Consider the following 15,088-nt stretch of genomic DNA (forward strand, 5'->3'; position numbering starts at 1 on the left):
ACATGGGTGTCCCTAACTCGCTGGCAGCAATTAGGGGTGGGATCCCGCCCAAAAATAACTGGTTTGCATGCGTTTTCGAGGAGCCGCCTCTCCTGCTTACACTGGCTCGGACTCATCTCACCATTTGCAACTCCCACTATCATTACCACCATAAACAACATTCCCACCCTCAACATCCCTCCCATCTGTGTATGTGTATGTGTGTTTTGGTGTAAAACTAATATAACACCTAGCCATATATATAGAGGAGATCAAATATTCAAATTCATGGAATGTACATACTTTCCAATGCCATATAGACTATATGTCTTCTCGTGTGGACTTGTGCTCTACACCTACCTTGGATGGGTTCAAACCTGAGCCAAATTTGATGAAAGCTAGCTTGCATATATGTGTGACTTGAAAGAATTCCTAGGGTAAGATAGGGACAGGTTGAATTTGATTAAGTTCACATTCTTATAAAAATCTGTATGTCCCTTTCAAATTAAAGACCATGTTATATAATAAAAGATATCAGCTTGGCATATTAAAAAAATTCTAGGCATGCTTGGTTAATAATTTTGAAGATAATTTTTTTTTTTTTTCAGTTTGGTTCAGTTTTCTCAAAAGTCAGTTATAAAAAAAGTTTATTTTCAGGAAAACTGTTTTCAAAATTACAAACTAAGCAGACTCCCTATTTTTTTTACTCTCTCAATAAAATCTTGCTACATGAGAAAATGTATTTTAAGAACTTATGTTCATATGTATTGTTATGTGTATCTTTTTGATTATTCGATTTATATACAAATTGAAAGAAGAAAGGAATCGATTTATTATTCGATTTAGTTGTTGATTGCCATTATTTTAAAAACTTAAGCTCTTAAGAGTGTAATTTTAACATTTATATTCTTTAACATGGCTTCTCACATGTTGTCTTCTTTTAATTTAACATATATTTCAATTTTAATTATTTTGCTAATGGTGATATTTGAACTCGAGAACCTTTTGACTCTGATAGTTAACTATTATTCACCCGATAAAAATTTGATTTTGTTCAACAGTTTGAAAAGAAAAAAAAAATCGGTATTATTAGTGAAATTCTGCTTGGCTTATAACCTTGAAAATTAGTTTTTTTTTTCTCTCTTGTGAGCTAAAAATCGAAAAATTGTTCAAAAATTCAGTTTGGTTTTGTTTTCTCAAAAGTCAGTTATAAAAAAAAAAAGTTTATTTCCAGGGTATTTGAGAACTGTTTCAGAATTACAAACCAAGCAGGCTCCCTGTTTCTTTTATTTTCTTAATAAAATCAATAAAATCTTGCTGCCTGAAAATTTTAGTTTAAGAACTTATGTTCATCTATATTGTTATGAGTATCTTTTTGATTATTCGATTTATATACAAATTGAAAGAAGAAAGGAAAAATATTTAGTTGTTAACTGTCATTATTTTAAAACTTAAGCTCTTAAAGTGTAATTTTAACATTTATATTCTCTAACATGACTTCTCACGTTTAGTTTTCTTTTAATTTAACACATATTTCAATTTTAATTATTTTGCTAATGGTAATATTTGAACTCAAGAACTTTTTGACTTTGATAGTTAATAAAGTTTTGATTTTGTTCAACAATTTGAAAAGGAAAAAAAATCCTTATTATAACTGAAATTCTGGTTACCAACAAAAGGTAATAAGTTCAGCAATTAGTAGATTACATTCTTATATATATATATATATATATATATATATATATATATATTGGGCCCATATGTGTGAACTGAAGCTAAGATGGGAAAAGATTCTACTAAAAATCGCATTGTTTGGGTTGACTGACAAAAAAGTCACTATAGGGGAAGATGCAGAGGAACTGCAGTTTGTCCCTTCTGTAGGTTGTTAATGTTAGGCACGTCCCATTCTCTTTTTTATCCTGACTTAAAACAACACGAATACCGCTAAATTATAGAGTTTCATATATATTATATATATATATCTTAACAAATAATACAAGTCTGTGACTTGAATCATTTCTCATTTATTTTGAAAGATGTGTAAATATCACTAAATAAATTATAATTTTTACTCTTTAACATAGTGAATTACAGGTGAAAAATATATTTAACTCCACAAGGAGGAGGACCTGCTACTCAAGAGTTAATGGTGTAATAAAAATATTAAACTATCCTTGGATGGAAAAAGATTAAGCTTTCGTTTACTTATTTTACTAAATATCTGGTTGTTTGGGTTGAAGGACAAAAATGTCACCACAATGGACGATGTAGAGGAACTGCATTTTGTGCTGTTTCTAGAATTTTTCCACAAGGCCCATAGTGTTCAGTTTATTGGGCCCAGGGAAAAAAGATTATTAATGTTAGCCAGGTTGCTAAAATTTTTTCCATTTGGATCTACCTAGACGCTTCAGGATCGTGTGGCTGGATGTGATACCCAATCAATGATTGGGCTGATTCTGATACCAATTGTAATAGATGAGTGTTTCGCGATTTAACCCCAAAATATAAGCTATTAGGTAAGTTAACATTCAACTCATATATACCCCATCACTCTACCATCAGAAAAAATCTTCCTTGTTACACCTACCACGGATTGACATCTTAATCTTAATTTTTTTTTTTTTTAATATAATTTGATTTTGAGTTTTTTTTTCTTTCGCAAACAATACACAACCCTATAAAAAATAGAAGTATAACAAGGCTACATGCATCCATTAGTATGTCAGTTCAAAATTTACGCGCATTTTGAGTGCTTTAGAGTTTATAGAATTTTTTAATATTTTCATGTTGTTGATATCACAAAAAAAATTTAGCAAAGCAAACTTTATGCGTCTAATTCTTTTGGGGATAATTTGTGGAGCACTTTTCCACAATTTATTGAAAAATCCTTTCTTCTCACGATTGTTTGTATACAAGGGTCATTGTTTGGTCAAATAACAAAATAATTCGGGTATTAGAAATCTAAAGTCCGAATTAATGATTTCAAGCATTTCACATAATTAAGCAGAAACATAAAATTGATAATTAATTCAGTTATTAATTTTATTATGTTACCGTTTACGTTAATATGAGTGCCATTCAACAATTGAATGTTGATTTGAAAGACACTGGATGTTCACATCCAAAGGAATAAGTTATTAAAGACCTTCGAAAACCATTGAGCCAAATGCCCAAGTCCAAAGTAAACAAAGTGAGGAATGTGATCTACCAATAGTCCATGGAATTTTTTTTTTCTAATGATTTTGCTCCATTAATATTTAGTGGATTAGTTAAATTCAAACTTTCAAATTTAAAAAATGAACTCTATTAAATATTTTATAAAAAAAAAAAATTCAAACATGAGCTTTCATTGGATTAGTCCACTACGTGTCAAATCGACGAACACTGTACAATAATTTCTCACAGTCCATGTCATTGGACTTATCACATTTATAATTCATAAGAAATATGTATTGCACTAAATAGGAGTATTATGTTTACATTTAGAAGTATAGAATGAAAGAAATTTATTCAAAATTTATTCAATTTTATTTATTTATTTATTTTTAAAATTTCAAATCCAAGATATAGATTTAATACTTTTAAACCTACATTTGAATATTTGCAATTAAATCTCTTTCTCAATTGTTAGATTGACATTGATGGATGTATAATTTAAATATCCATAATTAAGGGAAGATTACTAAATTAACGCACTATTGAGTTAGGCTCTGCAGATTACGATAAGGATTACAGATTGAGATAGGCTTTACAGATTACGATAAGGATTAAAGATTGTGATAAGGATTAAAGATTACGATGAGGATTAAGTCTACAGATTACAATAAGGTAATTCTACGTGACATCTTAACCTAAGCCCTATAAAAAAGGCGGGGGAATCAACGTTTTGAGGTACGCAATAAACCCTAACTCAATTTCTCGATTTCTCCAGGGAGATTATCATTCACACTGACTTGTTCGTCGGAGCCTACTCCACCGGTAACACACCGGTGTTCGTAGGATCACTTTTTCTTCTCTTTATTCAGGAAGTCAGATCAGATCCAGGTTGCGCAGAATCCATCATCAACAGTTGGCGCCGTCTGTGGGAACGATTTTAGTTCTCTAAATAAAGTATGGTTCGATTGCGATCTGGTCTGGTTGCTGGCGAATACGAAGCGTTGCAAACTTCTGATCAAGGGGACTCGACGAGGCAACCCCCCGCCGTCCCAAACGATCTTCTCCGCGTTACAGCGTTAGAACAACAGGTTTAAACCCTAAATAAGGGAATGAACCAATTAGTCCAGAAAAATTCAATGATTCTACAACGCTTAGCCGCCCTTAATGAGGTGGAGAATAATGAAGTACCCAAGAATGACTCCCGTAGGATTGACAACGACGCTGAGCTTAGTCAAATAGGTGGTCAACAGAGAAGCCATCACCATAGGTCTCTTGAACGGAATAATACCAGGCTCCATACAGGTACCTCTGGTTGTGTTGGTGACAAGACTGAAGACGTCACTTATTTCAATCTGTAGATGCAAGATCTGAGAACTAGGGTCAAAGACGTCATGCAAGCAATGAAAGGGAAGGGCCAAGCCACAGTGAACGATCTGGTACAGAAGACCAACCTAGCATTTAGCCTCGCTGTTATGTTATGAGTTGTCCTCTACCTAGCAAATTTAATATGCCAACTCTTGAGAGCTTCGATGGGACGCGGGACCCTCTCGATCATTTGGAGACCTACAGCCAACTCTTGAGAGCTTCGATGGGACACGAGACCCTCTCGATCATTTAGAGACCTACAAAGCTCTTATGTATTTGCAAGTCGTATCGGATGAGATTATGTGCAGGGCTTTCCCTACCACACTAAAGGGTTGGGCTCGTCCTTGGTTCAATAAATTAAAGCCAGGCTCCATTGAAATCTTTAATGAGTTGAGCAAACAATTCATTGGACACTTCATCGCTGGGCAGAGGCATAGGAGACAGCAACACACTTATTGAATGTGAAACAGCAGAAGGGAAAGCCTCTCCGTGGTTACATAAGTCGTTTTAACGCTGATATGCTACAAGTAAAAGAGGTGGACGACAAGGTTGCCCTCACAACCTTTATGGGAGGACTACAGACTTCTAAGTTCCTATTTTCCTTATCAAAAGAAGCCCCTACAAGCATGACAGAGTTGATGGTTAGAGCATGGAAGCACATGAACGCTGAGGATGCTATGAATGCACGAAAAAACAAAGATAGTGAAGATAAGAGGTCGGAGAAGAAGAGGCCAGCACCTAACACTAGGGAGGAAAAGGAATCGAAGTACAAGAAATTCTCAAACAACCAGGCTGACAGATCGTCTCGCCGCCCAGTGAGCCCAGGCAGGTATAATAACTATACCCCCTAAATACATCTGTAGATCAAGTCTTTCTGCAGATTCAAGATGACGCATCATTGAAATGGCCGCCAAAGCTAAAAGCTGATACAACAAAGAGGTCTCTAGGTAAATACTGTAGGTTTCACCGGGACCATGGACATAACACCGAAGATTGTTTCGACCTCAAAAACTAGATCGAGAACCTTGTTCGTAAAGGTCATTTACGCAAATTCACAACTGAAAATGGAAAAGGAGGCTCCAACCCAGCCCGGGAGGGCCGAGATGATCGCCCTCCTCAACACCAACTAATGGGTGAGATCAAAGTTATATCGGGTGGCTTCGCTGGTGGTGGTGAGACGAGTTCGGCTCGGATGGCTCATGCTAGGAGTATTTGGAGTTTTTCAGAGGTGAATGAAGTTGGAATGACAAGTCCTCCAACAAAATTACCTCGAGTTGAGGAGTCGGTCATAACCTTTTCTGAAGAAGATGACAAGGGAATTCACCAGCCCCATGATGACCCCCTGGGCATACGAGAAATTGAAAATTGGCCGAGAGAAGCTCCGACCCATGAAATCACCACTGGTGGGATTTTCAGGCGATAAAGTACATCCACTGGGGGCAGTTACCCTTCCAGTTACTGCAGGAGCCAATTCAAAGCAGGTCACTGTAATGGTGGACTTTGTAGTGGTGGACTGCCCATCATCATACAATATTATCCTGGGGAGTACAACATTGAATGCCATGAAAGCAATCACGTCTACTTACCATCTCCTGATGCGCTTCCCAACTGAATATGGTATGGGAGAGCTAAGAGGGGACCAAACAATGGCTCGCGAATGTTATGTCGCCTCTCTTAGAAAAACAAAATCGTAAAAGGCATTTACGATTGAAGGGCTGGAAGGGAAAGATAGACCAGACTTTCATAGAGTGGAACTTACAGAGGAGCTAGAAGAGGTCGTCCTTGGTGATGGTGAGCCTGAGAAAAAAGTGAGTATAGGGTCTTTACTCCCCCCCAGGTATCAAAGATAAACTTACTCAATTCCTCAGGAAGAATCGAGACGTATTTACATGGGTTCATGAAGACATGCCGGGTATAGACCCCACTATCATGGAGCACCGCTTAAATGTAAATCCTGACTTTAAACCTATCAGACAAAAGAGGAGGACTTTCGTTCCAGAAAGGAATTAGGCTATATCAGAAGAGGTGGAAAAGCTCTTAAAAGTCGACTTTATTCAAGAGGTGTACTACCCCGACTGGCTGGAAAATGTGGTCTTAGTGAAGAAGGCAAATGGAAAGTGGAGGCTATGTGTGGATTTCACCGACCTTAACAAAGCTTGCCCGAATGACAGCTTTCCTCTCCCAAGAATCGATATGCTCGTTGAGGGAACGGCTGGACACGAACTATTAAGTTTCATGGATGCATATTCTGGATACAACCAGATATCTATGTACACCTCAGATAAAGAAAAAATGGCCTTCATCACTGATAGAGGTTTGTACTGTTACAAAGTAATGCCGTTTGGGCTCAAGAACGCTGGTGCAACATACCAAAGGCTAGTGAATGCAATGTTTAAGCATCAAATTGGTAGAAACATGGAGGTATATGTTGATGACATGTTGGTGAAAAGCTTAAAAGCTGAAGACCATTTGACTGACCTGCAGGAGACCTTCGAGGTACTTAGGAGGCATAAGATGAAACTCAACCCCAGTAAGTGTGCCTTTGGGGTTTCCTCAGGAAAGTTCTTGGGATATATGGTAAGCAGAAGAGGAATTGAGGCCAATCCAGAGAAGATCCGAGCAGTCATTGACATGAGATCGACAAGATCAACTAAGGATCTACAATGACTAACAGGGAAGATTGCCGCCTTGAGTAGGCTAATCTCTCGGTCAACTGAAAGGTGTCTACCTTTCTTTAGTGTGCTAAGGAATGCGTTTGAATGGACCCCAGAGTGTGAGCAGGCGTTCAAAGAACTAAAGCAATACCTTAGTTCTCCCCCACTACTGTCTCAAACCATACCGGGAGAGGAACTATACATATACCTTGCAGTCTCCACGACAGCTGTCAGTTCAGCTCTGATACGAGAAGAAGAAGGGGTCCAAAGGCCAGTATACTTCGTGAGCAGAGCACTTAGGGGTGTGGAGGAAAGATATCCAAGGATGGAACAGTTGGCCTTTGCTTTAATTGTGTCCGCCAGGAAACTGAGGCCATACTTTCAAGCGCATACGATAGTGGTCCTAACAGATCAACCCCTTCGACAGGTCCTACACAAGCCAGAAAGCTCTGGTCGACTGATGAAGTGGTCAGTAGAGTTGAAAGAGTTTGACATTCAGTATAAGCCAAGAACAGCAGTAAAGGCTCAGGTGTTGGCTAATTTTTTAGCTGAGTTTACCCCTCCAGAAGAGGAGAAACAACCCCAATTTTGGACAGACCAGGTTTAAGTGAGCAGATGGGCCCAGAAGTAGTCTGGGACTTGTTCGTGGATGGGTCATCTAATGTTCAGGTTAGCGGAGCCGGGCTTGTTCTTGTCTCCCCAGAGGGAGAAAGTATACAGTACGCACTTCGGTTTGGTTTTAACGCAACCAACAACAAAGCAGAGTACGAAGCCTTGATAGCAGGATTAAAAGTGGCAAATGCCCTAGGGGTTGAGCAATTACACCGACTCCGAGCTGGTCGCTGGACAAGTTCAAGCGGAATATGAGGTACGAGATGAGAAGATGAAGAGTTACCTACAAAAGGTGAAGGAATTAAAGAATCACTTCCAAAGATTCTCAATTCAACAAATACCACGAGAAGAGAATGGGAAAGCAGACGCTTTAGCCCGGCTAGCTACTGCATTGAACCTGAGATCAATAAGAATATACTACTGGAATATTTGGACGAACCATCTATATCTCAGGAGAGACAAATTGAAGTGCAACAAGCGATATTGAGTGTGGAATGGGCAGATCCTATCATCAGATATATCAAGGATGGGGTGCTACCAACAGACCGAGCAGAAGCTCGAAAGGTCAAGATGCGGGCAGCTAGGTATACGCTTATCAAAGGGGTGCTTAACAAGAGAAGCTTCTCCATGCCGTATTTACGATGCGTTTCTAGCGAGGAAGCTGACTACATTTTAAGGGAGATCCACCTAGGAGTTTATGGAAACCATGCTGGGGGTAGGTCACTTACTAACAAGGCCATCCGACTAGGATACTATTGGCCCACCATGCAGAAAGATGCACTTGACTTCGTTCAAAAGTGCGACAAGTGTCAACGATTTGCCAACATCCCGAGACAACCGTCAGAGGAGATGACTCCCATGTCAAGACCATACCTTTTTCCCCCTTAAAAGAATGAAGGGTCAGCTTCATCTTCTTCCCTCGATAAAAAGATGAGGGGTTAACTACTTCCCTTGTTAAAGGGTGAGCTGAGTGAAGCTCATATTAATCTACTTCCCCTGTTAAAGGGTGACCTGGGTGAAGCTCGTATTAATCTACTTCCCTTGTTAAAGGGTGAGATAAGTGAAGCTCATAGTAATCTACTTCCCTCGTAAAAAGATGAGGGGTTAACTACTTCCCTTGTTAAAGGGTGAGCTGAGTGAAGCTCATAGTAATCTACTTCCCTCGTAAAAAGATGAGGGGTTAACTACTTTCCTTGTTAAAGGGTGAGCTAAGTGAAGCTCATAGTAATCTACTTCCCCTGTTAAAGGGTGTCCTGGGTGAAGCTCGTATTAATCTACTTCCCCTGTTAAAGGGTGACCTAGGTAAAGCTCGTATTAATCTACTTCCCCCGTTAAAGGGTGAGATGAGTGAAGCTCATAGTAATCTACTTCCCTCATTAAAAGGTGAGCTGGGTGAAGCTCATAGTAATCTACTTCCCCTGTTAAAGGGTGAGCTGAGTGAAACTCGTATTCATCTACTTACCTTATTACTAGTTACGTGAAACTCGTCTTAATCTACTTTCCTTATTAAAGGGACGAGCCGACTAAAGATGTCAATAAAATCAAGTATAAAATAACGGTAGCATGCCAGTAGGGCAGCTTACCAAATAATGGGAGCATGCCAGCAGGGCAGCTTGCCAAATAAAGGCAGCATGCCAGCAGAGCAGCTTGCCAAATAACGGCAGCATGCCAGTAGGGCAGCTTACCAAATAAAAACAGTATGCCAGTAGGGCAGCTTGCCAAATAAAGGCAGCATGCTAGCAGAGCAGCTTGCCAAATAACGGCAGCATGCCAGTAGGACAACTTACCAAATAAAGGCAGCATGCCAGCATGGCAGCTTGCCAAATAAAGGCAGCATACCAGCAGGGCAACTTGCCAAATAACGGCAGCATGCTAGCATAACAGCTTGCCAAATAAAGGCAGCATGCTAGCAGGGCAGCTTGCCAAATAAAAGCAGCATGCCTGTTAGGGCAACTTGACAAATAACGGCAGCATGCCAGCAAGACAGCTTGCCATGGCAGCATGGCATGGCAGCTTGTCACATAACGGTAGACTACCAGCATGGCAGCTTGCCACATATACGAGCTGCCAATGTGGCACTACGACAAATATACAAGCTTGCCAATATACGACAAATATACGAGCTTGCCACATATACGAGCTGCCAATGTGATACTATGACCCCCGACTGTATTCGCGAAATGACAATATAAGTCAGGCTAATGGACAAGGCTCTGCAATTCTAACTATATATTATTGTGTGATATTTTGGAATTAACGTTCCGATGGTTTGATAAGCAATCCTCCAAAACAGGGGGCAATTGATGGATGTATAATTTAAATATCCATAATTAAGGGAAGATTACTAAATTAACGCACTATTGAGATAGGCTCTGCAGATTACGATAAGGATTACAGATTGAGATAGGCTTTACAGATTACGATAAGGATTAAAGATTGTGATAAGGATTAAAGATTACGATGAGGATTAAGTCTACAGATTACAATAAGGTAATTCTACGTGACATCTTAACCTAAGCCCTATAAAAAAGGCAGGGGAATCAACGTTTTGAGGTACGCAATAAACCCCAACTCAATTTCTCGATTTCTCCAGGGAGATTATCATTCACATTGACTTGTTCGTCGGAGCCTACTCCACCGGTAACACACCGGTGTTCGTACGATCACTTTTTCTTCTCTTTATTCAGGAAGTCAGATCAGATCCAGGTTGCACAGAATCCATCATCAACAGACATGAACAAATTTACTCATCTTGGCAATTCGTATTTGATTTGATCATTAATAATTATAAAAAAAAAAATTAGCCAAATATAAGGAAGTGGAACCCTTTACTTTCTTTTATTTAGTAAAGATGACCGATAAAAAACTTATAAGTCAGACAATTCACTTTGAGAATTCGGCCCAAATATCACTACTCTTAAATTTATACTCCATTTGTACATGAAAAATAAGTCTCTTTTATACGGCATCTTGTTGCAATATTACACAAATATATATACACCCGCACAAGCTTAAGTTTGGGTCTTGTTGGGGTTGAGCTTTTTTGTTTATCCCTGGCTTGTTGTCCTGGTGTTTGGGCTTTGACGTACCGCACGTGTCCCTTATTCTTTAATACAATTAATTTACCAGAGAAAAAAAAACATACATCTATATTTCTGTCTCTATATCTAACACCAACATTATACCTCATATGATGGAACTTATGTCGAAGATCATGTTTTTGACAAAGTGGAAGATATGAAATGCACACAAAGAACAAGGAGTTATTTTGAATCCACAAAGTTAAAGAAAAATTTTAAAAAATTCTAATATATTATTGATAATTGAATTAATTCATTCAATTATACAATAGTTCCAACTATTCCAAAAAAAATTTCACTATATGGGAAAGAGTTGCTCTTACTAATGTTCTTTATGTTCAAGCAAGTTTTTCAGGGGCTTGTGCTGGCGAAGGGACCGTGTAACGCAAGTATTTTAGGGACTTGTGCTGGCGGAAGGACCGTGTGACCAGAGGACACATTCACCCCTCCAAAAAAAAAAAAAATTTAGTATGATTATATATATATATATATATTAAAGTTCAAATACGCCTCCCCTCCAAAAAATAAAATAATAATAATAATAATATACCAAGGGGTGATTCTATCCTTTACCTAGCAAAACATTCTCCCACAATACCTGCAATGCAACTCCATGTGCTTTCCTACTTTTTATTTTATATTAATATAATTGAAATTTGAATCAGCTTTTACTCCACTCAATGTTACCGCCATTTGTTTTTGTTTTACTATTTGGAAAACAACTTTTCCATTCTTTATTCCGTTAAAAAAAAAAAAAAAAAAAGTAAAAAACAACTCCACAAGGCATAACTCAACTCTCTGTTTCATTTGTTTTTGGAAAGAAATTCCAGGTCTCCATTCTCAACTCTCTTACACATGAATTTGACTATTTATGCTCTGATTGAACTTTGAAGCACCATCGTTTGCTATAGAATCAGGAGGAAAGATCAAAGATTCACTCTTTGATTTACATCATTTACTGGTAAAATTTATTTTTATTTTATACAATTTAGAAACCTTAGTTTTTTTATATGAAAAAAAAAAAAAAAAAAGAATTTCACAGGATTCACATTGTTGAATACAAGAGAGAGACAGAGATATACAATGTGAAGTGTTCTGTATATTGAAGATGTATTTGGAGCATGTACAAAGGGGCCAATAAATAGGCTACTGGGCAACGACTATACAATTGTGATTAAGCTATAATCACGGCAATAATCAATATGCAACGGCTATAATAAAATAGACAGAATCTTTATACTAACACACATGATTGGAAGTTTGGAACTGTGAAATCAGTTGTATAGACTATATAGTTGTTTGTACGTTCTCCGTTTTACATGAATTCCATATGATTGAGATTTGAGATGCGCATTCTCTGTTTTGATTGTAAATATATTATATATAATTTTGTTTACAATATGTGGGTTTTTTGTGCTATGTGTCAACGATTTTGGGTTTCAATTTAAAAAACTATGGTTCCAATTTACATTTTGGTTCTTATATTTGTCAAACATTTTAACTTTGTCCTTTTTCAGTTGAACAATAAATTCTTTTATTTGAATTTTTTATTTACGTTACTGAAAAACACCTTTTTTGCTTGTTAATTTAAGACTGAAGTAATTAAACAAAATCTTGTTTTCTTTGGTTGTTAGGATTCACGAAGTGCTTGGAGATGGAGTATGATTGTTTACTTTGTTGTACCTTAAATCAATATGCATATTTAATTAAATCACTACTTAAAAATTTTGTGATTTTGCTATGATTTTTTTTGTTTGTTTACCTTTTGATGCAAAAAGAAAAAGGGTGGGGGGGGGGGGGGGGTCATAATTATACGCAACACTAGTGTTTTAAAAAAGAACGCTGGTCAATCTCAAATTTTTTTTTTTTTCCTAAATTGGTCAATCTCAATTTGTTGTATTGAATTTAAGAAACTTAATAGCGTAACTAATTACTTTAGCAAATTGAAAAAATAAGAAAATTAATTAAAAACATGAGAATTAAAACCCAACTACAATTAAGTTAAACATATTCTCTAAAAATTAAAAAAACTGTCCTAAATCAATTCCTACAAACTTAATGCCAAGGAGGAAGCAATCACTCAGAACCCTCTATGTATAAAGGCAAGGGTAAAACTTCTCTGTCTCTTATGCTACGTTTGGTATGGAGGAATGGAATAGAATGAAATGCTCATTCCAACCATTTATTTGTTTGGTATGCAACTTAAAGTAGGAATGGCCATTTCATTGGAATGAAAATCCATTTCATAACTAAACCAATGGAATGACCATTCCATTCCCAATTAATTTATTTTAAAAAATCGACTTCCCAAAACACCCTCATATGTCAAGTCCAAAAACCACTTTACCTTCTACCACAATCATTTCCGCCTTTCACCACCACCACCACCACCACCACTGCCTTCCACCACCACCGACTTTCACCATCGCCCACCACTTTCCACCACCACCACCGCCATCGTCTTTCACCACTGCCACCACCTTCCTCCACCATCACTGCTACTGCATTTCCCTACCATCGATCACCGGCCACCTTTCACCACCACCACCGTTACTGCCACCACCTTTCACCACCGCTACCGCTACAGTTTACCGCAACCACTACTGCCACCTTTTACCACCGCTGCCTTTCACCACCGCTACCCCTAAAACCTTCCACTACCACCATTGCCATTGCCTTTCACCACCACCACCGCCATCGCCTTTCATCATTACCACCACTTTTCACCATCACCATTGCTACTACCTTCACTACCACCACCACCTTCCACCACCGCCATCGCCACAGCCCACCACCACTTCCGCCGCCTTTCACCACCACCACAGTCACCTTTCACCACCACCGCCACCGCCACCGCCGTTGCCTTCCACAACCACCAATAACGCTGCCATCGTTTTCCACCACTGCCATCACCTTCTACCACTTTACATCACAACCACCATCACCACCACCGCCACCACTACCACAACCACTACTGCCGCGCGCTTTCCACCACTACCACCATCGTCACCACCTTCCACCACCACCATAGTCACACCACTATCTCCTTCCACCACAACCACTACACTACTGCCACCGCCTTTCACCAACACCATTGTCACATTCCACCACCACTACTGCCACCAATTTCCACCATTACCACCACCGTCGTCTTCCAACATCACCACCTACACTACTACCGCTTTCCACCATCCACCACCACCACTGCCACCATTTATTTTTAAAAAATTATTAGAGAATATCATTTTGTTAATTTTATTTTATTTATTTGTTACTAAGAGAGATATTTTGGAGAATTCAATTAGAAATTTATTCCACTCTAAATTTTAAATTGGTCCAACCAAACATTAGAATGGTTATTATCATTTCATTCCTACACATTTCATATTTACAACCAAACAATAGAATGAGAATGATCATTCTATTCCATTCTCATTCTCATTCCATTCACACTTGAATTCCATTCCATTCTTACACACCAAACGTAGCATTAATTGCTTCGAGAACTTAACTCTGCCACAGGGTTGATCCTGGAGCAGTGTTCTTGTATTCCCCCATTGAACACCCTCATGGCGCCTCATGCAATTGAATCCATCTTCAATTACCTTTTAAACATTACCAACCATAAGTACATGGGTAAAGAAATGAAAAGTTATTCAATACTACTTTTTTACAATTAGTGAATTGCATGGAATTACTTAATCGAAATTTGTGATTGATCATTTATACACAAGACAAGGCAGTGAAGGGTTGACTCTCTTATTTGTTGCATATATGGACTATTAGATTGGGCATTATATTTTCCTTTCAAGGTAAAAAGTGGGATTGAATTTGGATTGGATTTGATCTTATTCGATTCGAATTCGATAAGAAATATATGTGATCTGATCCGAAGAATTATCTTAAAGTGAATCCGTATATGATTTTATAGGTTATTGGATCAGGATTTGACAAGAGGTGTATTTTTTATTAAAAATTTCAAAATATTTTTTTTTTTTTTTTTTTTTAAGTGAGAAAGAGAGAGAATGGCCATAATATATGAAAAAAGAATTAGAATCAACTAAATATTTAATAATTAAATAAATTCTTCTGCTCTTGCGTTTATAGAAAAATAAAAAAATTTGACTCTAAGAAACGCGTAAGAAAACTAATTGCTGTAGGAAAGAAAACGTAAGAAAATCTAATTACACTTAAACAGTCTCTAAAAGTTATAAAAACTGTACTACATCAGTTCCCAAAAAC

General features: G+C 37.8%; 1 protein-coding gene across 1 annotated transcript in view; it reads right to left on the bottom strand.

Moving 5' to 3' along the window:
• Positions 1–216, bottom strand: part of LOC132268483 (uncharacterized) — a 656-nt gene extending 440 nt beyond the window's left edge. The window contains exon 1 of the mRNA XM_059769323.1: positions 1–216. This exon is cut by the window's left edge and continues 119 nt beyond it. Coding sequence (XP_059625306.1) covers positions 1–185 — 185 coding nt within the window. The 5' untranslated portion in view covers positions 186–216.
• Between the last annotated feature and the right edge of the window lie 14,872 nt (positions 217–15,088).

The sequence above is a fragment of the Cornus florida genome, unplaced genomic scaffold (genome assembly GCF_030987335.1).
Source record: "Cornus florida cultivar Cherokee Brave unplaced genomic scaffold, ASM3098733v1 CherokeeBrave_3.0.0_Hap2_Chr08, whole genome shotgun sequence".
Classification (NCBI taxonomy): domain Eukaryota; kingdom Viridiplantae; phylum Streptophyta; class Magnoliopsida; order Cornales; family Cornaceae; genus Cornus; species Cornus florida.